The sequence below is a fragment of the Cuculus canorus genome, chromosome 14 (genome assembly GCF_017976375.1).
Source record: "Cuculus canorus isolate bCucCan1 chromosome 14, bCucCan1.pri, whole genome shotgun sequence".
Taxonomy (NCBI): Eukaryota; Metazoa; Chordata; class Aves; order Cuculiformes; family Cuculidae; genus Cuculus; species Cuculus canorus.
Genome location: NC_071414.1, coordinates 1,765,416 through 1,784,792, shown reverse-complemented (window position 1 = coordinate 1,784,792; position 19,377 = coordinate 1,765,416). Strand labels below are relative to the sequence as shown.

At 56.3% G+C, this 19,377-nt stretch overlaps 2 protein-coding genes across 9 annotated transcripts in view; one reads left to right on the top strand and one right to left on the bottom strand.

Annotated features, from left to right (window-relative positions):
• Positions 1 to 3: 3 nt before the first annotated feature.
• RELL2 (RELT like 2) lies at positions 4 to 17,920 on the bottom strand. Of its 5 annotated transcripts, none has more exons than XM_054079356.1 (8): positions 17,636 to 17,920; positions 9,947 to 10,160; positions 8,293 to 8,358; positions 8,151 to 8,217; positions 7,659 to 7,847; positions 2,900 to 3,464; positions 1,115 to 1,157; positions 4 to 671 (listed from the first exon to the last, which is right to left on the bottom strand). In XM_054079356.1, exons 2-7 carry the CDS (start codon positions 10,152 to 10,154, stop codon positions 1,116 to 1,118), a joined length of 1,137 nt encoding a protein of 378 aa, XP_053935331.1. In that variant the 5' UTR covers positions 10,155 to 10,160; positions 17,636 to 17,920; the 3' UTR covers positions 4 to 671; position 1,115. The 5 variants fall into 5 exon arrangements, with proteins under 5 accessions (XP_053935331.1, XP_053935329.1, XP_053935328.1 ...); XM_054079354.1 differs by lacking the exon at positions 17,636 to 17,920 and adding an exon at positions 15,241 to 16,301; XM_054079353.1 differs by lacking the exon at positions 17,636 to 17,920 and adding an exon at positions 14,224 to 14,665.
• The window catches only part of HDAC3 (histone deacetylase 3), a 15,444-nt gene continuing 13,256 nt past the window's right edge, over positions 17,190 to 19,377 (top strand). The window contains exons 1-2 of one of the 4 annotated variants that reach the window (XM_009568307.2): positions 17,190 to 17,344; positions 17,990 to 18,072. In XM_009568307.2, the coding sequence (XP_009566602.1) occupies positions 17,290 to 17,344; positions 17,990 to 18,072 (138 nt within the window). In that variant the 5' untranslated portion in view covers positions 17,190 to 17,289. Of the gene's footprint in view, positions 17,345 to 17,444; positions 17,490 to 17,989; positions 18,073 to 19,377 lie in introns of those variants that run through there. The other 3 variants (XM_054079350.1, XM_054079351.1, XM_054079352.1) reach the window with 3 other exon arrangements.

Genomic DNA, 19,377 nt, shown 5'->3' with positions numbered 1-19,377 from the left:
AGCAGCTTTAATGGTTTTAGCTCATCTATGTACAGTGGGGTTCCACACCAAAGCTCGCCGGGGGGGGGCTGCCCGCTGGCCTGCAGGGTCCAATCCTGCCCCCAGCACTCGGCTCCAGCCCCTCCTGTGATCTTTCACCGCCGGCATCTCCTGGGGACCTCACCAGTGCAGGATTTGTGCCTGTGACCGCTGTGTGTGGCGGGGGTGCCCCCGGAGGGGGCTGTGCTCTGCAGTGAAGGTGCTGGGTGGGGGCTGCCCCCCACCCCAGCTTGGGGGTCGAGCTGCTGCCTCCATCCCTGCCCCTTGTTGCAGCCCCATCGCACGCATCTTTCCCCTAGCACTGAGGGGGCTGCAGGGACCGGGTGGGCAGCAGGGACTGGGGGGGCTGTCCTGGCCCTGCCCAGCCCCACATTGTCCAGTGGGGTGTCCAGGGGGGTGTCCAGGGCGGGTGCGGTGGGTGGGTGTCAGGTACCTATTGCCAATGGGATGAGGTCTGGCACCGAACGCGGTTGTCGGGAACGTCGGCGCGTCGCTCTGGCCATGCCAAGCGCGTAGCTGCCCACCCGGGGCCGGCTGCCCCACCGTCCCCTCGGAGCAGAGCTCCCCAGTCCAGCGTCGGGGCCGGGGGCTGCGCGTCACCCATCCACGCTCCAGCTGGGAGCGGAGAGGATCTGTGGGGAGAAGGGCAGGATGGGGCTCATCTCCATGGCATCTCCTGCCAGCCTAGGTTGGGAATGTGGGCAAGAGGATATCCATGCAGGAAGAAATTCTTCACAAGGAGAGTAGGGAGGCTCTGGCCCAGGTTGCCCAGAGCAGTGGTGGCTGCCCCATCCCTGGAGGTGTTCAAGGCCAGGTTGGATGGGGCTTGGAGCCCCTGATCCACTGAGAGGTGTCCCTGTCCATGGCAGTGGGTTGGAACTGGGTGGGCTTTGAGGTCTCTTCCAACCCAAACCATTCTGTGATTCTAACTCAGTGTGTTGGGAATGGACCCTCTTGGAAAAGGGATTGACCCTCTCACGACCCCCAAGCTGTGACCCAACTGGGGCAGGAGCACTGCCTGTGACATCTGCCCCCCACCCTGGCCGTTGCCCCAGGGGCCAGGGCAAGCACTTACATCACACGGTTGCTCCTCGGTCTTGCACCACAGCGCGCGGCTCCTGCAGGAGGGAGGAAGGGTGGTGATGTCAGTGTTCCCATGGAAGCAGGGGCAGTCAGGGGGCCCTGTTGTCCACTGCAACCGTGCATAGCCCCACTGAGGCTCAGGAGATGACTACAGACCAAACCCCATTGCCTGCAGGACACGTTGAGCAGCAGCTAACAACCCTCCTGGTGGCCCTGGCTGAGACTGAAGGGACAAGGTGTAGTCCATGGAGCACCAAGGCTCAGTGGCAAACATTCCAGTGAGGTCCCATTGCCATTCTCCTAAGACCTGGTGTCCTAGAGCATGCTGAAGCAACAGCCCAAAGCCTGACACCACAGAGGGGCCAACAAAGAGGAGAAAATCAGTGTCCCTGGGCTTGTCTTCCATGCAAATCTTTCCCAGGAGATCAGAGGGGCCATGGCCATCACCTGAGGCGTAGGAGGCCATGGGAGAAAGGAGGACCTGTTGCCACCTCTCCAGGTCTCAAGAGATGCAGCGCATCAACTTTGCCTGGCATAGCTGCCTTGGGTTGCCCTTCTCCATAAAATGACTCAAACCTCCATCCTGGAGCAGCCCAGACCCTTCCAGCCTGGCAGAAAGCAGAGGGACAATAAATACAGTGTATTCCCACTTTTTCCTTTGCCTGCGTTTAACTAGGCACGTTTCCCCAGGCTCACCTTGGTAGGGTGACACCACACCAGGTGACGTCCCCCATTCCCCTTCCACAAAAACTGTTTTTCTCCAACTGCAGAGCTGCAGATGAGCACGTGAAAGAGTTGGGTGTCTGCTGCCACCACTGACCACATCATTTGCTCAGTGGTAACAGCCCAGAGGCAGTGACAGGGAGCAAATTCCTCAAATTGGGAACAATCAGCACCCAAGCAGAGGGTTCCTTGCCTGTGCTGCCCTGGAGCTCTCAAGCATTTCCAGCAAGGAGGAGGTAGAAAGGCTGGGAGATACGGAGGTGCCACCTAAAAAGGGTGGGCTTTTCTCTTCTCTGAGCACAGCCAGCACCAGTCCCTCCAGGGCATGGAAGAACAAAGAATGACCTGTTGGTTTCACCATTTCTAGACCTCAAGGCAAGAAAGGGTCCTGGAATCATGTGTCCCTGCCTGGAAACTGCTGGACCCATCACTGCAATGAAGCTACAGTTTTGGGGAGACCAAGATATGTGCAGCAGTGGGGTTTCCCCAGATCAAGAAGAAGCAATCCCAATGGATGTCCTTGAGTGCAACCTGGATGAGCTGGTACAGAAACTCAGATGTCAAATCAGCCAGGTGAAAGGCAACCTGGCTGAGCCTGGTGAGGAAGGGGTGGCCATGCAGTCACACAGATGTTGCAACCACCATCAGGGGAAGAAGACAGAGCCCATCCACAAAGGCAAATGCATCCCTTGCTCAAGGAGCAGTTGGCCTGCAGCACCTCCCATGCAGGTCAACCAGTGACCTGCCTTTCCCCTGTGGTGCAGGTACCAGCAGGATGGGAGATGTCACAGTGACTCTGGATGCCCCAGAAATTAGGAAATGGATGGGAAAACGCAATCAGCAAAGGCAAGCGGAAGCAGGGTGGGCAGGACAGGGCAGATTCCCTGCCACAGTCAGCGTGGTGCAAGCCTTGGCTCGCCTGTCCCTGCTACACAGCGCGCAGTGTCTCCTGGCTGATCTTGTTGGCAGCAGCAGAGCTGGGGTGCTGCGCCATGCCCTTTCAAACCCTCCAGCCCAGGGGACTGCATAAGGACAACGAAGAGGAGGAACCTACCTGCTGCCCCATGTCCTCTGCTCCAGGCTGTCTTCTGCTGCTTTCTTCTCTTCCCAACTCATCCGGCTGTTCATGTAGACTCAGGCTCCCATGAATATCTGACACTTCATCTGCTGACCCGAGTCCGGTTTCCTCCAGGCAGATGCTGACTCCTTCCTGCACCAGCTCTCCTGGGATGCTGGGACTCGACCCTCCCAGAACCCGGTAGCTCAGGAGCTTCCGCTGGCGGCTCGTGCTCCCAGGAGCAGTGCCAGCATCCTGCAGTGAGCCCGCTGTGCCGCACCCCTTGCCCGCCCGTCGGCTGTCACGAGTGCCAGAGCTGGCTGGTGTGTTCGGGGCTGGAGTGGTGGAGTGGCTTTGCTCCCCAGCCTTGCTGCTCTGGGCACCCTTCTGGACGTCTCCGTTCTGCAGGCCACCCATGGGGACAGTCCCGTTGCGCTCCCGCTGGAGCCGGTTGCTGCTGTGCTCCAGCTCCTCCGTGCTCAGCTCCCGGCTGCCATCAGGCAGGGGCCCATCCTGTTGCTCATGGAAAGTGGGTTTCTTTCCGATGTGTGTGACACGAAACCTGGAACAGGTACAGGATCATAGAATCATAGACTGGTTTATGTTGGAAGGGACCTTAAAGCCCATCTAGTTCCACCATGCCATGGGCAGGGAGGCCTCCCACTGCATTAGGCTACTCAAGGCCTCATCAAAATCCCTTCCCTCCCCTCTCCGAGATGTATTTCCAGCTTGGCTATACCTCTAGCCTTGGATCTCCTCTCTTCGTGATCAACTGGTGCTGATTCTCCTTCCAGGCCCATTCTACACCACAGATGTGACTCTAGCCATGCCCTGCACTGGCCTGACACCATTTTGCCCTTCATTTTTGGCAAAACAAATAGAAAGAGAAGGAAGAAAACGTCCAGCCATATGTTGGCCAGTGCAACCCCTTCCAGCATGTTCCCCCTGCAGCAAGATGGGTCACAGCTCTTGGAAATGCCAAGGGCATGGAGTGATAGGACAAGGGGAAAATTAAATTCCTATAAATTGGAAGGGGAAAGATTTATATGAGATCTTAGGAAGAAATTCTTCACCATAAGTGTGGGGAGGCTCTGGCCCAGGTTGCCCAGAGCAGTGGTGGCTGCCCCATCCCTGGAGGTATTCAAGGCCAGGTTGGATGGGGCTTGGAGCAACCGGATCCAGTGGGAGGTGTCCCTGCCCATGGCAGGGGGTGGTACTGGATGCGCTTTGAGGTCCCTTCCAACTCAAACCATTCTATGATTCTATACAACCTAAATGAGCTCGTAGAGAAACTCAGGTTTCAATTCAGTCAGGCAAAATGCAACCTGGCTGAGTCTGATGTGGAACGGACAGCCATGCAGAGTTGCATGGATGTTGCAACTAGTGACCGAACACCATCAGGGGAGTGAGAGACAGAGTTTTTGGCAAGCAGCACGCTCTGAGTAAAGGCGAGGACAGGGTTTCAGCAGGACAAACCACATTTGGATACAAGGATCAAAAGCCAGGAGGAGCTGTTTGGCTAATCTGCCAGAGCGCTCTGTGTGCCATCCTCTGGAGTCATGGATGGCATCTAGGTGGTTCACCCACCCATGTGCCCAGTAACAGCTCAGAGCTCCAAAGTGGGCAGGAGAATGGATGCAGGAGTTAGGCTGTCACCCACAAAGGGTGTATTCATAACCAGAGATGATGCAATATTGCACCTGGGAAGAAGAGACAAGTTAGGGATCTACCACAACATTGAGATTTGTGAGGGATAACGTGTAGACAAAGCCTAAAAGTCTTAATTGCAGGTGAGCTGGTTATGACTAACACTGTGGTTCCTCCTATAAGCAAAGCAAGCCACTGCTCGACCAGCAGACGGGAAATCTCTTCCACAGTAAGCTGGTGTCCACCAGCCGAAGAACACTGATCCCACCACAGAGACCTCATGCAGCCCATGACTCACCCAGCAACCACTCTCCCTGAGCCTGAGTCACCTCTGAAGCTGCAGATGGCCCTGACTCTGCTAAGGTTCAGCTGCCAGACAGCATCATCACAATACACAATTTCAGCAACAAAGTTCAAGCACTACTGGGTCGAAAGAAGACTCAAAGGTCAAGCGAGTGGCCAGTACGACCATCCTGAAGGAAGAGGCTGAGAAGAAAGGTCCGAGAGGTAAGAACGGATTCCAGGTGAGACACCAGAGATGAAGGAGACCACCACCAGTCTGAGGACTGGGCTACAGTCTGTGGAGAGCAAGGACTCCTTGGCACTGCAATCAGAAGTGCTGATCGTGGCCAGAAGGGCCAAGAAGAGAAGTGGTCCAGCTCCAGACAAGGTATTCGCAGGTACCACTTGGCTCAGGCATGCAGCATAAATGTGACCTTACAGGTCTATCCAGATATCTGGAGAGATGGCACCAGCACTGCGATTCCAGAAGACCAGAGAACATTCCGGTCCCAGAAGAGGGATGGGGGGAGGCATGAGTGGTTGGATCATTCCATGGTAATGGATCATTTGATGGCAGGATCACTCCACGGTAATGCCATTGCGCAACATCAGCCTGGAAGAGCTGGGAAAGAATGCAAAAGAGCAGGCAGGGTTCAGACTGGAGGGGGCACAAGAGGTAACGTAACCAACCTCCAGATGGTGACAGGAAAGGCAGGAGAGCATTTGCTGCCTCCCCAGTCAGCATCACAGAGGGGTTTGGTTCAGTAGGACATGACATGCTGTGGCTGGTCAGGCCAAGGACAGAGGGGCAGACACAAATCCCTTGGTGGATGAGCTCTGTCCCTGACAGCAACTGCTTTAGAGAAAGCCCTAAGATAAATGGTAAATCATTTAATAGAATAATTTAGGTGGGAAAAGCCCTCAGGAGGTCTCCAATCCAACCCTCTGCTCAAAACTGGGCCAACTCCCATCCTCAATCTTGCTGCCTAGGGCGCTATCGAGTCGGGTTTTGGAACTCTCCAAGGATAGAGATGCTTCCACTCCCCCAGGCCCTGTCGCAGGGCTGCACCATTTCGGGGTGAAACAGTTTTTCCCTACATCTTGTCTGGATTTCTCTTTTTGCAACACGCAGATGTTACTTCTTGCCCTTCCCTTCACACCTCTGAGATGTCTCCGTCTTCATTCAAAGTGCTCACACACCTTTGAGAGGTTTTAGAGAACAATCAGAGCCCCTCCCTTGGGCATCCCCAAGCTAAGCACAGAATCATGGAATCATTAAGGATGGAAAAGACCTCTAAGGCTGGAACTGGGTGATGTTTAAGGTCCCTTCCAACCTAAACCATCCTATGATTATATGAAGAACATCCAGTCCAACCATCAACTCAACCCCACTGTACCTACTAAACCATGTCCTGAAGTGCTACAGTGACACAGTTTTTAACCCCTCCAGGGATGGAGACTCCACCACTGCCCTGAGCAGCCTCTGCCAGTGCTTCACCACTCCGTCATCGAAGAAATCTCTCCTAATATCCAATCTAAACCTCCTCTGGCACAACTTGAGGCCATTTCCTCTCGTCCTGTCTCTTGTTACTTGAGAGAAGTAGGTTTCTAGGAAGAAGAGTTTCCTTCTTCTCCTTCCTTTCCCTAGGTGTGAGATGGGAATTTGGGGATTTAAATCCTACAAAGAATTGGGCCGACATTGCCATAGGATGATTGGGCTGAAAGGGGAAAGACTGAGATGGAGATCTTAGGAATAAATGTTTTCCTGTGAGGGTGGGGAGGCCCTGGCCCAGGTTGCCCAGAGCAGTGGTGGCTGCCCCATCCCTGGAGGTGTTCAAGGCCAGGTTGGATGGGGCTTTAAGCAACCTGATCCAGTGGGAGGTGTCCCTGCCCATGGCAGTGGACTGGAACTAGATGGGCTTTGAGGTCCCTTCCAACCCAAACCATTCTATGAGTCTATAAGTTCCTCTCTGGACCACAACTTGCAGCTTCCCCAAGGCTCAAGCCCTGAATGAAGACCCTCTGCAGGATCTGAACACAGCAGAGCTTTGTGTCTGACCAGGGTGGCCATCCAGGGACCAGCAGTTACTTGTCACCCTCCCCCAATCACCACAGCAGTAGGGAGTGGAGACGTTCCTTAATGTCTTGTGCAGTCTAAACCTTTCTGCTGGGGAATGGGGCAACGTGGTTAGTGACTGCACAGACTGGAGGCAGCTCAGAAGACTCTTGAGATGAGACCAGGTGGGGACTGGAAGAGTATTTCTAGGAAGTACTGGGTACACTCCTCTATTCTTATATTCCTCCCCTGACATCTAATTACGGTCATCATTGGAGACTCCGACCTGGAGGTGCACAGCCACCCTTTCATTCTGAAGGTGGTGGATGGTAACTTGCACCTGGGACTGGCTGTCACCTCCTCCTCCTCTTAATGAAATTCCTACAAGTGAAGTCAGCCCCTGTTGAGGAGCTCACACGTAGCTGGGACAGCAGGCTTTGGAAGGACATGTATTTGGGGCTCTGCCCAGAACTGAGTCAGCAGAACAACCCAAGCTTGAGTCACCTTCATGGAGAAGGAGGAGGGAAGCCATCGGTGCATCATGGCCTGCCACATACCACAGGCATTTCCAGGTGCAGAAGAAGGCACCTTGGTCCTCAGGACTGCCAGCTGAAGAGCTACTGCTGAGACATCTAAACGGAGAAGAGCAAGCGAGTGCCTGGTGTGGGGCAGGTGAGGAAAGGGAAAGGAAGAGGCAAACTGAGAAGACTTTCAGTACCGCTTGCTCCATGAGAGCAGATGGGCCGTGTCTGGCAAGGCTCATCTCAGTACCTGCCCACCGAGAAGACAGTGGTCTCTCCAGGATGCATCCTGCCTTTGCCCTCCTTGGACCGCCCTTGCCGATGCAGTGGGTGCCTCTTCCTCTTGCTGCAGTGGATGCAGGGGGCCTGCGTGGAGCCCAGATGCACCGTGTGGTGGTGTGGTGGGCCCCCATCCTGGCTGTTACGGTGAGGGCAAAGGCTGCAATAGGAGAAGGACATGACAGGTCATGTTATCCGGAAAAGACTTCCCAACCTCGGTGCAGCATCCCTGCAGCTCTCAAGGGGACCTCCTGTGAAGTCAGGGATGAGGAAGGGCTGTTCCCCTTGACAGTGGGGTGAAGTTCTCATTGCAGCCCTCAGGGGAGCAGGACTTCGAGTTGGGAAGATACTTTATAACCAGCTGGAAAGGCACTGGCTGCAAAGTCTCCAGACCAAGGTGATGCCCAAAAGCTGCTTCTCCCTTACTCCAGAAGAGCCACAAGGAGGTAAAGGCTTCCCTCACCTGGGCACTGGCACTGGCACGTCCCCGTCATTGTCCCCCAGCATCTCCTTGAGGGCCTCCGCGTTTGCTGAAGAGAGGAAACAAGGAATGTATTGGCCAAAGCAATCAGCATGTCTCCAAGCCAGCCCCAGGAAATGCTCACCTTCGTTTTGGATGATGCATCTCACAATCTTCTCCACAGTGTCCTCATTCACCTCTTCCTCTTCATCTGAAAGGAGAAAACATGGCACTGAGGGCTGGGATTCAGAGTTTCAACTCACCTTCTCCAGGAGCAGCCACATCCACAGAGAGGTCAGAGAAGCCTCATGTTCCCTCAGGAAGCCCCTGGGGAACACCAAGTCCCTCACCCTGGAAAAGAAACAGTGAAACCAGCAGTCACATGTGCAGGGAGAGAGGGTTGTCTTGGTCCTTCAGAACTGGAAATTAGTAAGAAGCAGGTTTGAAACAAGTTGAAAGAAAAGGCTCCTCCTGGGCACAGTCCAGGCATGGAGCCCCTGGATGCAGAAGGCTCCAGGAGTGAACAGGACAAGTTCATGGAAAAGAATAGGACCCATTAAAATACAGAGAAACCAGCTCTGATGAAGAAAGCCCTGGAGCTGCACACTTAAAAGAGTCTGCTGGGGAAACTTGGCTCAGTGGCTGCTCCGTTGTGGTGTTCATCCCCAGCATTCATCACAACCTGCTTCTGGCCACTGTTGGAGGCAGGAGGCTTAGCTGGCTGGATCATCAGCACAGTCTGCAGTGTTAGATGTTCCTCTGAGCAGGTCAGAGCATGGTCAGAGGTTGCCACTCTGCTTCTGGAAGCCCACAGAGATGTTCCCCTGGGTTGTGGAAGCTCCAGCAGCCAAAGCTGATCCTGGAAGGCTCAGAAACTGCCTTAGAGTCATGCACAGCCAGGTCATTGAAGCCAGAGGAGCACATCCAAGGCTGTCTGGAAGCTCCTGCTGCATTCACAAGGTAGCTGTGGGAGCCACGTTGCCATCCTGTGCACTAGAAGTGGAAGCAGGAAGTGCTGACCCTCCTGAGTGCTGATAGAGAGGAGTTGTGTAGCACCATTTGGCCATGTTCAGGGAAGGAAGCAGTGGCAGGGATGTGTCTTCTACATTCCAGCAGAGCCTCATGAAACCCCGAAATGACAGAGCTTGCTTGAACCAAGCTCTGGCTCACACCTGCACTTGATGCTGCACTGTCTTCCCAAACCCATCACCCAAGAACTGTAAGCAATTGAAAGAAACCCTCAACATCCACTTCCAGTGCAGGGCAGAGATCCTGAGGAAACACCCCTGTTCCTCTGGGCTGCAGGAGCACAACAGGGAGTAGGAGAAGACATAACCTTCAGCAGAAACCATGCTGGCCCCATGCTGGACCTCCTAACAGCAAAGGGGCAGAGGCTGGAGGATGCCCTGGCTGGAGGATGTTTTCCTTGTAGAGAACACGGGTTATAATCCAGGTGCTGAGGATTCGGCAGGTTCATCAGAATCATTTTGTGGTAATAACGCTGCTTTGGGAAGTGTCAGATGTTTGTTCTCACCTCTCTGGCACCACCAGCCTGTGAGGCCAGCAGATCAGAGGGCTCTTCGGGGCACACGCTCCCAGTCCCCAGGGAATACCACACTGTTCTCAATACCCCTCCCTTTTTCCCCACCCAGCGGCATGTGACAGGTAACCTTCCCACCCCCCGAACGCATCCCGCGAGCGTGGTTAAAGAGCATTGGTTCACGCTGGGTGAAAGGCAGTGCCCGAACCCCTGCTGAGCCCCCAGCACCCCACTGAGCCCCCAGCACCCCAGCACTCACTGGCCTGGAGCTCCGCCAGCACGTCTTTGTTATCTGGGTCGAGATCGTCCCGGAAAGTCCGGCACCGGTAACCCTTCTTCTTCAGGACATGGCAAATCAAGAAACCCACCAGTCCCATGATGAAGAAGACAAGGACAAGGAGGAAGACCATAGACAGGCTGTGCTGGGGGTCTGTCTCCCCATCGTCGGTGCTGTTCTGGTCTGACATGCGGATCTAGGAGAAGGGGGAAGGTGGGTCAGACACTTCGGTGCTCACCCTCTGCCCATCCTCCTTCTCCTCCTCTTCCTCCCCTATGCCTTGGGCTAGAGCCAGCTCCCAGCTTGCAGTGGGCTGCCAAGTTCTCATCTTTCGCGCCACAAGGTGTATGGTGGTGGGGGTCCCCTTGGAGGAGAAGGTATGCTGGAGAAGGCTTGGGGTGGGCTGTCAAGGTTTCATCTCTCGCTCCGTAAGGTCCATGGTGGTGGGGTCCCCGTGGAGGAGAGGGCAGGCTGGAGACAGCTCCGAGATGTCTGCCAAGGACACTGCTGCCCCGCACGCATCCCAAGGGCAGAGGTGGCAGCATCTCCGCAGGCCCCGGGCTGCAGCGCTCCCTTGTCCCTTGCAGGCAACTTCCCAAGGGCACCGGTCCCCCGGCATCCCCAGACTCTGTGTTGAGCAGCATCCCCCCGCTTGCCCTTGAAGGACAACGAGCATCCTCACTACCCCGCTGCCTCCCGCATCCCTCACTACTCACAGCCGAGGGCCTCCGCCAGCGAAGGCAAAGGCAAGGAGCCGCGGCAGCCGGGCTGGCAGAGAGCCGAGCCGGCTGGCAGCTCCCGCATCGTCCTCCCGCAGCTCCAAGCTCGCTCCCTCCACCTCAGCTCCCTTGGGTTTGCCCATTCTCCCTCCCCAGGGTTCTCAGGGCTCAGCTGTTCAGTCTCCAGCTCCGCTTCCCAGTGCAGGGAAGGTTCCCCCGGCTGTCCCCCATCCCCGCTGCTGCGACGATACCTGGGCCTGCGGTCCTCCGCAGCGCTCTCCTCTTCACCTTCACCTGCCTCCTAGCAACCCCGCATCCCTGCAGCTGGGGACCGCAGCGAGCATCCTCCGGTCCCCGCGGCTCCCGCCTGCCTTCCTTCCTCGGGAAGGAGCCAAGCTGGTTGTGGCTGTGGCGGCAGCTTGCCGCTCTCTGCCAGGCAGAGCTCCCGCCTGTCCCGACCCCGGAAAATAATCTCTCTGAAGCGGTTTCAGAGGATGAAGGGGTAGAGGGGAGCTCAGGGAAACGCTGGCAGCTGTAGCAGGGAGCAAACAGGAATTCTGCTCAGGGAAGCCGGCACTGGCAAGCTGCTGCCCTCCCTGGGGTGAATAACCTCACTCACATGCAAACCAGCCCCGATTTCCCTCAGCATCCTTTCTGAAGCTGTTCTAGTGTGATGAGCCGTGGCAATGGGAGGGCAGAGGGGTGGAAGTGGGGCTTGGCAAGATCAGGACCCTTCCCACACCAGCATATGGAAGGGGAGAGGGGTGCTGACACCCACACCATGATCACAGCACTGAGGAGATGGTGGAAAAGAAACCCCGAGAGACCTCACAGCCCAACCTCCTGCCCCAGGCCAGCTGTCTCTCCCTCCTTCTGAAAAAAGGGAGAGCTAAGCCATCTGAGATCTCCAGCCATGGGGTCCCACTCTCCCTCATCACAGAATCATAGAATGGTTTGGGTCAGAAGGTACCTCAAAGCCCATCCAACTTGGCCTTGATCACCTCCAGGGATGGCCCTTGTCCCATCCCTGCACTCCCTGATCAAGAGTCCACCCTCAACCTTCCTGGATCCCTTTTCAGCACTGGAAGCTGCTCTAAGGTCTCCATGAAGACTTCTCTTCTCCAGGCTGAACAACCCCAACTCTGTCTTCCTGTCCTCATATGGGAGGTGCTCCAGCCCTCAGATCATCTCTATGCCCTCCTCTGGACTTGCTCTGACAGATCCCTGTCCTTCCTGTGCTCTGTCACATTGTCCTCACTCTGGGAGGCTTTAACAAATTCTCCTTTGCCACTACAAATTGGGCTTATTCCTCTCATTCCTTCCCCATCCAGTTCTCCACCCAGATCTTGAGTAGCACAGGCAACCCTTAAAATCCCTCCTACCCCTTCTCTAGTGGACAAAGTGTCATACATAAATATTAATTTGCATAAATGTTGATTTTACCCACCACACTCTATTGCTGTAAGGCAACCTAAAAGTCCTCTAGCTGTTCAACTGTGCAATGCTGAGGGCTCCTGCCCCTGGCCACAACTAGCCAAGAGTAAACTCTCAGGAGCCCAGGAGCCTCTTCCATCACCACGACTTCAGGTCACTGCATCGTAGATGCCACCCATCTGCCTGCTCTCCTGGCAAAGACACGGGCCCTAAGATGGACCAAGTATAGCAAGAAAAGGCCATGGGCAGCAAGACTCACTGCTCCTGCCACCCATTCCTAAGGCTGCAGGAGGTGAGAGGTCTCCTCATGGTGGACCAACAAGCTGCAGCATCATGCGAGCCTCTGCTAATCAATACCTTAGTGGCAGTTTATTGCTTAGAAGTGGGTGACCTCACAGGTCTGGGTTTATGAGGGGCCCTGAGGAGATGCAGTCATGTGAGCTTATTCCCATTTTCCTTGTGCCCACACATGCTGTCCTGAAAAATAAATTACTTTCTCCTCCTGAGTGTTCCCACCCACCGTGTGCTTTCGTGGACCATAACTCTGTTCCAGCCTTCAGCCGTGCCAGGTGAAATGAGCCCAGATCACTCAGCCCACTCTTTGTCAAGGAAAGACTCTCATTTTCCCACAGCCTCTGGTGTTGAAGCACCACAACCTGAGGGTGCAGGATGGGGAGAGGGAGGATGGCACAGCAGCCCTCCTGTGGACAAATCCTGGGCCCACGTGGGCTGAACTGGGACAAGGAGGGTGTTCCACTGCTGTCAAGCTTCTTTCGCCCCACTCTGCATCTGGATTATCCCAGCCAACCACATTTCTCTATCCAATACTCCCCCTGGGCATAGCACGACCCTTGTCTTCGTCCTGATTCAGCCACCACAGCCTCAGCACCCCTCCAGTCCTCATCCCACTATGGGACCTTGTTAGCACCTTAGTAGTTAGACCATGAGCCCTTGCTTTTGCAGCACCTCGCAGGCGACCCAAAGAAGAGACCACGGCTCCTCTCTACCCTGAGGCCAGCATAGAGTCATGGAATTATTCAAGTTGGAAAGGTTCTTAGAGCCCATCCAGTTCCAGACCCTGCCATGGGCAGGGACACCTGCCTCGAACACCTCCAGGGATGGGCCAGCGACCACTGCTCTGGGCAACCTGTGCCAGGGCCTCCCCACCCTCACAGCAAAACATTTCTTCCTAAGATCTCCATCTCAATCTCCCCTCTTTCAGCTGAAAACTCTTCCCCCTCATCCCATCCCTGCACTCCCTGATCAAGAGACCCTCTCCAACTTTCCTGGAGCCCCTTTCAGGACTAGAAGTTGCTCTAAGGTCTTCCTGGAGCCTTCTCTTCTCCAGGCTGAACTACCACAACTCTCTCAGTCTGTCCTCATACGGGAGGTGCTCCAGCCCTCGGATCATCTCCATAGCCTCCTCTGGACTTGCTCCAACAGTTCCATGTCCTTCCTGTGCTGAAGATTCCAGAACTGGATTCCAGGCGGTGTGTCACCAGAGTGGAGCAGAGTGGCAGAATTCCCTCTCTCACCCTGCTGCTTCTACTGCTTTAGGTGCATGGCAGGCATGAATCCATGCACCTGAGTTCTCCCTCCCAAAAAGGCCCATTGTGTCCATCCCAGCTGGTGGGGATCGTCCCCATGCAGGACTAAACCCCACACCGTGCTAGGAAGGTGCAAACAGGCTGGATGCTCATTACATGTCCAGAGGCTCTGCATCCTCTGTCCCCATTCCACCCTCCTGACCACAATCCAGTTGCTCTCCCCATCCCACACAACTCCACCAGCCAATGTAGTGCAAGATGAGACACAACGGTGATCTGGCCAGAGTTCTGGGGTAGACAGATTCCTGCTGCCCTCACCACTTCCATCCTCCTGCCCTTCCTCCCCAGGTCACCCACACAGGACTTCCCAGTGGATGCAGGCATGAATCCTGGGAGTCTTTGAAGACTCTGGTCCCTCTCATGACGTTGCCTTTGAATAGGTTGAGAGGTGGCCAGGGAGGGAGAGGATGGAGAAACCAAGCAGAGGGTGGAAGGACAGCACCGTCCCCTATCGCCCTGTCCCACAATCGGCTCCGGTGCCAGTGTATAGCCACGTTACCTCTCGTCCGCTCTCCTCCCGCACCTCCTCCGCAGCCATTACCACAGACGTCACCCCACGAACAAAGCAAGCACTCGAGGGATCGTCCGCCCGGCAACCTCGCTGATCGCCACGTGGCAGCTAAACAGGTCTGATCGCTCAGCTCTGGCAATGCCATGGCCAGGGTCCTCCAGGGGTCTCCACTAAGATGCTCAGCCTGAGAATTCCCATCATCTTCTCTGCCAAAATGCTGCATCCCATCGTGTCAACACCTCCTTGAATCCTGGTTCAGTTTTTCAGTCATCCACAACAAGTTAATGGCCTTTAAACGTTCTCTCTGAGCACAAACTGCACCTAAAACCAACCCTGTTTGATGCCTTCACACCACTCCAAGACCTGGGCCGATGCCCAGAGCAGCAACTGGTTTCCAGCAAGTGAGCTCGGCCAGCAAAGCAATCCCTGCAGGAGGCAGGGACGTGTTTCTCCCCTTGTCGCACCTTTCCCTCGGCCGTGCCGCTCAGGCAGCTCCACAGCCCCAGCCCGTCGCTATCTGGAGGCAGCAGCTTGCGGAACAGCAGCAGGGTGAGCGTCATGCCGAGCAAGCAGCCCCTGCCAAGACGTCACCGCCACACGTTTGCTGCTTCACCCTTGCTGTTCAGCACCATTAAAGCCCATTTATTTAAGATGGTGGGTGCTGGGCTCCGTGCTCAGCAAGCCCAGCTCTGAGCAGCCCCGACCGCAGCTGGGGTCACAGCCAGGGGGTCCTGGCATCCTCCAGAGCATCCATGCTCAGGAGCCGGCATCCTAAATGGAACAGCCTAAAGGGCGCAGCATTCCAACAACCCATGCCAGAACCAGGCAAAATCATCATTTAATGATCCCAGGATTTAATCAGGCATTGACAAAAGTTCCCTTGCCTGGTTGCGCCCCATCCCAGCATCCAAAATCCCACCCCACCAGCCCCACCCCACCAGCCCATGCATGCCTGAAGCTCCCCTTGCTGCACACCAAGCGCTTTCCCTCCCAAACATTTATTACCCAACAGCAAAATCCCGTCGCTGAGAAGCCAAGGAACATCCTGGTGGTGGCGAGCTGCCATGCTCTCCATCCTCAGCAGGCTTTTGGTGCACCCTTGGACATCCTCACCCATTCCCTGCCCCTCTCTGCCCACCGTGCTGCTGGGGTGGTTTGGGCAGTCTCCCTTCAGGGCAGCATCCTTCACTCTGGCCTCGTGCCCGTGGGAAGCGATCACACAGGAGACCGGGATCACCAAGTTCTTGCCAAGCACTGATTTCAAATAATTTGTTTTCCAATCCTTCAGGCAGCGCTACCTGCTCCTTTCATCCTCTCTTCTTTCCATCCCACAAGGAAGAGATCTTTTCCACCAGCGTCACTCGTGGCACAGCCCCACCCCCATCCCTCACCAGCTCTGGGCGAGGTGGAGGGTTTGGTCCTTGTTCCACATGGATGCTTTTCCCCACACGGCAATTTTCCACCCAGCTTTTGTCCTCCGCCTGCCCAGTGGTGCCTCCCTGTCCCCATTCCCTGCCAGCCCAATGGGTCGGTTTTGGAAGCTGCCAGCGGTCAGGAGGACCTGAAACCTGGCAGGTGGGAAGCATGTCTTGGATACTGGTGGTGGTGGTTCCCATCCCACATGGAGCAGAGGCTGCTCCCCAGGAGCAGATGAGTCCTAGCAAGGTGGGATAGTGCCCCCCTGTGCCCTCAGGGGAGGAGGCTGGGAGTAAGTGGGAGTGACTGGGAGCAGCCATAGGGTTAAGTTACAGGACAGAATCCAATTGGCAACTGAGAGTGACTGGGGAGCAACTGTAGGGTTAAGTTACAGGAGGGAATCCATTGGAAAACTGGGAGTAACTGGAGGTGACTGGGAGCATCTGTGTGGTTAAGTTACAGGGGAGAAACCAGTGGGCAACTGGGAGTAGCTGTAGGGTTAAGTTACGGGATAGAAACCAGCGCGCAATTGGGAGTAACTGAGGGTGACTGGGAACAGCCATAGGGTTAAGTTACAGGAGAGAATCCAGCCGGAAACTGGGAGTAACTGGGAGAAGCTGTAGAGTTAAGTTACAGGAGAGAAGCCAGTGGGCAACTGGGAGTAACTGGGAGTAACTGGGAGTAGCTGGGAGCGGCTGTAGGGTTAAGTTATGGGACAGAAACCAGCAGGCAATCGGGTGTAACTGGGGGTGACTGGGAGTAACGGGGGGTGACTGGGAACAGCTGTGGGTGACTTAGGGGAGGTTGGGGGGCAAATGGAGGTGACTGGGGGAAGCTGTAAGATTGTGGGATAGGATCCAGCAGGCTACTGGGAGCTACTAGGAGTGACTGGGATCACGTGGGAGTGACTGGGGTGACCTGGGGGTGGCTGGGATCAGCCAGAAGTGTCTGGGATTACGCTAGAGAGGCTGAGGTCAACCAGGAGTGACTGGGATCAGCTAGGAATGACTGGGATCAGTCACGGGTGACTGGGATCCAGCAGGAGTAACTAGGATCGGCTGAGAGTGACTTGGGGGCAACCAAGAGTGAGCGCCCTCAACTGGGATCACAGTTGCAGTACTGGGATCTGCTGGGAGTAACAGGGATCACACTGGAGTGTCTGGAATCAGCTGGGAATCAGTGGGATCAGCCAGGAGGGACTAGGATCACAGTGGAGTGACTGGGATTAACTGGGAGTGACTGGGATCAGCCCTGGGGGTGGGCAGGGGTGACTGGGATCAGCCAGGAGGGACGGGGGGTAACTGGGGGTGACTGGGAGTGACTGTGACGCTGTGGGAATGGCTGGGATCAGCCTGGAGTGACTGGGATCGTGCGGCGATCAGGCCAGGGAGGAGGAAACCTGGAATCACCAGGCCATGCCCGACGTCGGCGCTAGGACCGCGGGGCCGCCCCGGTCCCGGTCATGCCCCCTCTGCCGCCCTAGGCCACGCCCTCAACCTCAAGCCACGCCCCGGCCCGGCCCACAGCCCCAGCCTCGTCCCTGGCCCCGCCCGAACGGGGCGCGGGCGCACGGTGTGACGTACGCGGTCGCGGGGTGATGACGTATAGGGCGCGCGGCGGCGCTGCGGCCTTTTCGCCATGGCGAAGACCGTGGCCTATTTCTACGACCCAGACGTGGGAAATTTCCATTACGGTGCGGGACTGGGCCGCCCCGCCCCCTCAGCAGGCCTGGGCGGGGCGGCCGGGCTGCCGGGGGTCCCCGTGTCCTGTGTGTGTCCCCCACACCACTCCCGCCGGCTCCGAGGGGTCCCCGTGTCCCTGGGGTTCCCGTCTCCCGTGTGTGTTCCCCCCCCCGCCGGCTCCCAGGGGTCTCCGTGTCCCGTGTGTGTGTCCCCCGCCTGCTCACGAGGGTCCTCGTGTCCCTTCCCGTCCCTGTCCCCGCCGGCTTCCGGGGGTCCCCGTGTCCCGTCGAACCCCCCCTTACCCTGGTGGCTCCCGGGGGTCCCCGTGTCCCGTCCTGTGTCCTTTCCTTCCCTGGCGGCTCCCGGGGATCCGCATGTTCCGTCGTCCCCCCCGTTCCCTAGCGGCTTCCGGGGGTCCCCGTGTCGTGTCCCGCCCCGTCCCTCCCCCCGCCGGCTTCCGGGGGTCCTCGTGTCCCATTGCCCCACCCCACCCCCCTTCCCTGGCGTCTCCCGGGGGTCCCCGTGTCCCATTGCCCCCCCTTCCCTCATGGATCCCAGGTGTCCCTGTGTGTCGTGTGTTACCCCCCTCCTTCCCTCCGGGGTCCCCACTGATTTCTGTTGTCTCGCGCTGACTCCTGGTGCCGTTCCCATTCCAGGAGCTGGGCACCCCATGAAGCCGCACCGCCTGGCGCTCACACACAGCCTGGTCCTGCACTACGGCCTCTACAAGAAGATGATCGTAAGCTGCTTCTTCTGGGGTCCAGCAAGGGGCACAGGGCAGGCTGGGAGTGGCAGTCCTTGAGGGGGGACACTTCAGGCTTTGACACCCATAAGTGGTGCCAGAAACCCACACTGACTCCATTCCTGCTCTCCATGGACTGCGTCTGTGGGTTCTCCAGAGCTTTCTTGTGTCACTGCTCCTATTTCAGCCCTGCTTTTAGCCCAGCCCATGGTAGAGCTGATGCAGAGAAGGCTTTAAGCACCCTCAGGCTCTCTCATCAACCTGAGCCCCTGCTGTAACACCTGGAGCGGGTTTGGAGGCACTATCAGAGGTTGGTGGTGCCTTGTGCTGTCCCTGGAGGCGAGACAGCACCACTGGGGATCATGCTGGAGTTCCTGGATCTATAGCTCTTCAGTAAGGACCCAGTGACCATAGTGAGCTGTGCAGCCATAGAAAGCTGAGCAAGGCTCACTGTTTCACCTTGGTGCCTTAATGGATTTCCCTAAACCCATCCCTGACCAGTGATTCCGCCAGGTGGCTGAGAAGGGGCTGTGTGGCACCACCAACCATAGAATCACAGAATGGTTTGAGTTGAAAGGGACCTTGAAGCCCATCCAGTTCCAACCTCCCACTGCATCAGGTTGCTCTAAACCCCATCCAACCTGGCCTTGAACACCTCCAGGAATGGGGCAGTCACCGCTTCTCTATGCAACCTGGGCTAGGACCTACAGCAAAATATTTCTTCCTAAGATCTCCATCTCAATCTCCCCTCTTTCAGCTGAAAACCATGCCCTCTTATCCTTTTCCTGCACTCCCTGATTAAGAGCGCCTCCACAGTTTTCCTGGAGCCCCTTTCGGTACTGGGAAGCTGCTATAAGGTCTCCCCGCAGCGTTCTCTTCTCCAGGCTGAACAACTCCAACTCTCTCAGCCTGTCCTTGCATACCAGGTGCTTCAGCCCTCAGATCATCTCTGTAGCCTCCTCTGGACTTGCTCCAGCAGCTCCATGTCCTTCCTGTGGTGAGAGCTACAGAACTGAATGCAGGGCTCCAGGTGGGGTCTCACCAGAGCAGAGCCGAGGGACAGAATCCCCTCTCTCACCCTGCTGGTCCCACTGCTTTGGATGCAGCCCAGGATGCCATTGGCCTCTGGGCTATAAGTACACATTGTTGGCTCATGTTGAGCTTCTCCTCACCCAGCATCCCCGATCCTTCTCTTCAGGGCTGCTCCAAATACATTTTCCATATTTTATTTCACTGGGTGCAAACAGGTTTGAACCAAGCTCCTTTCCATTGAATCCTTCTTCACTTTTCTGCTCATTCTCA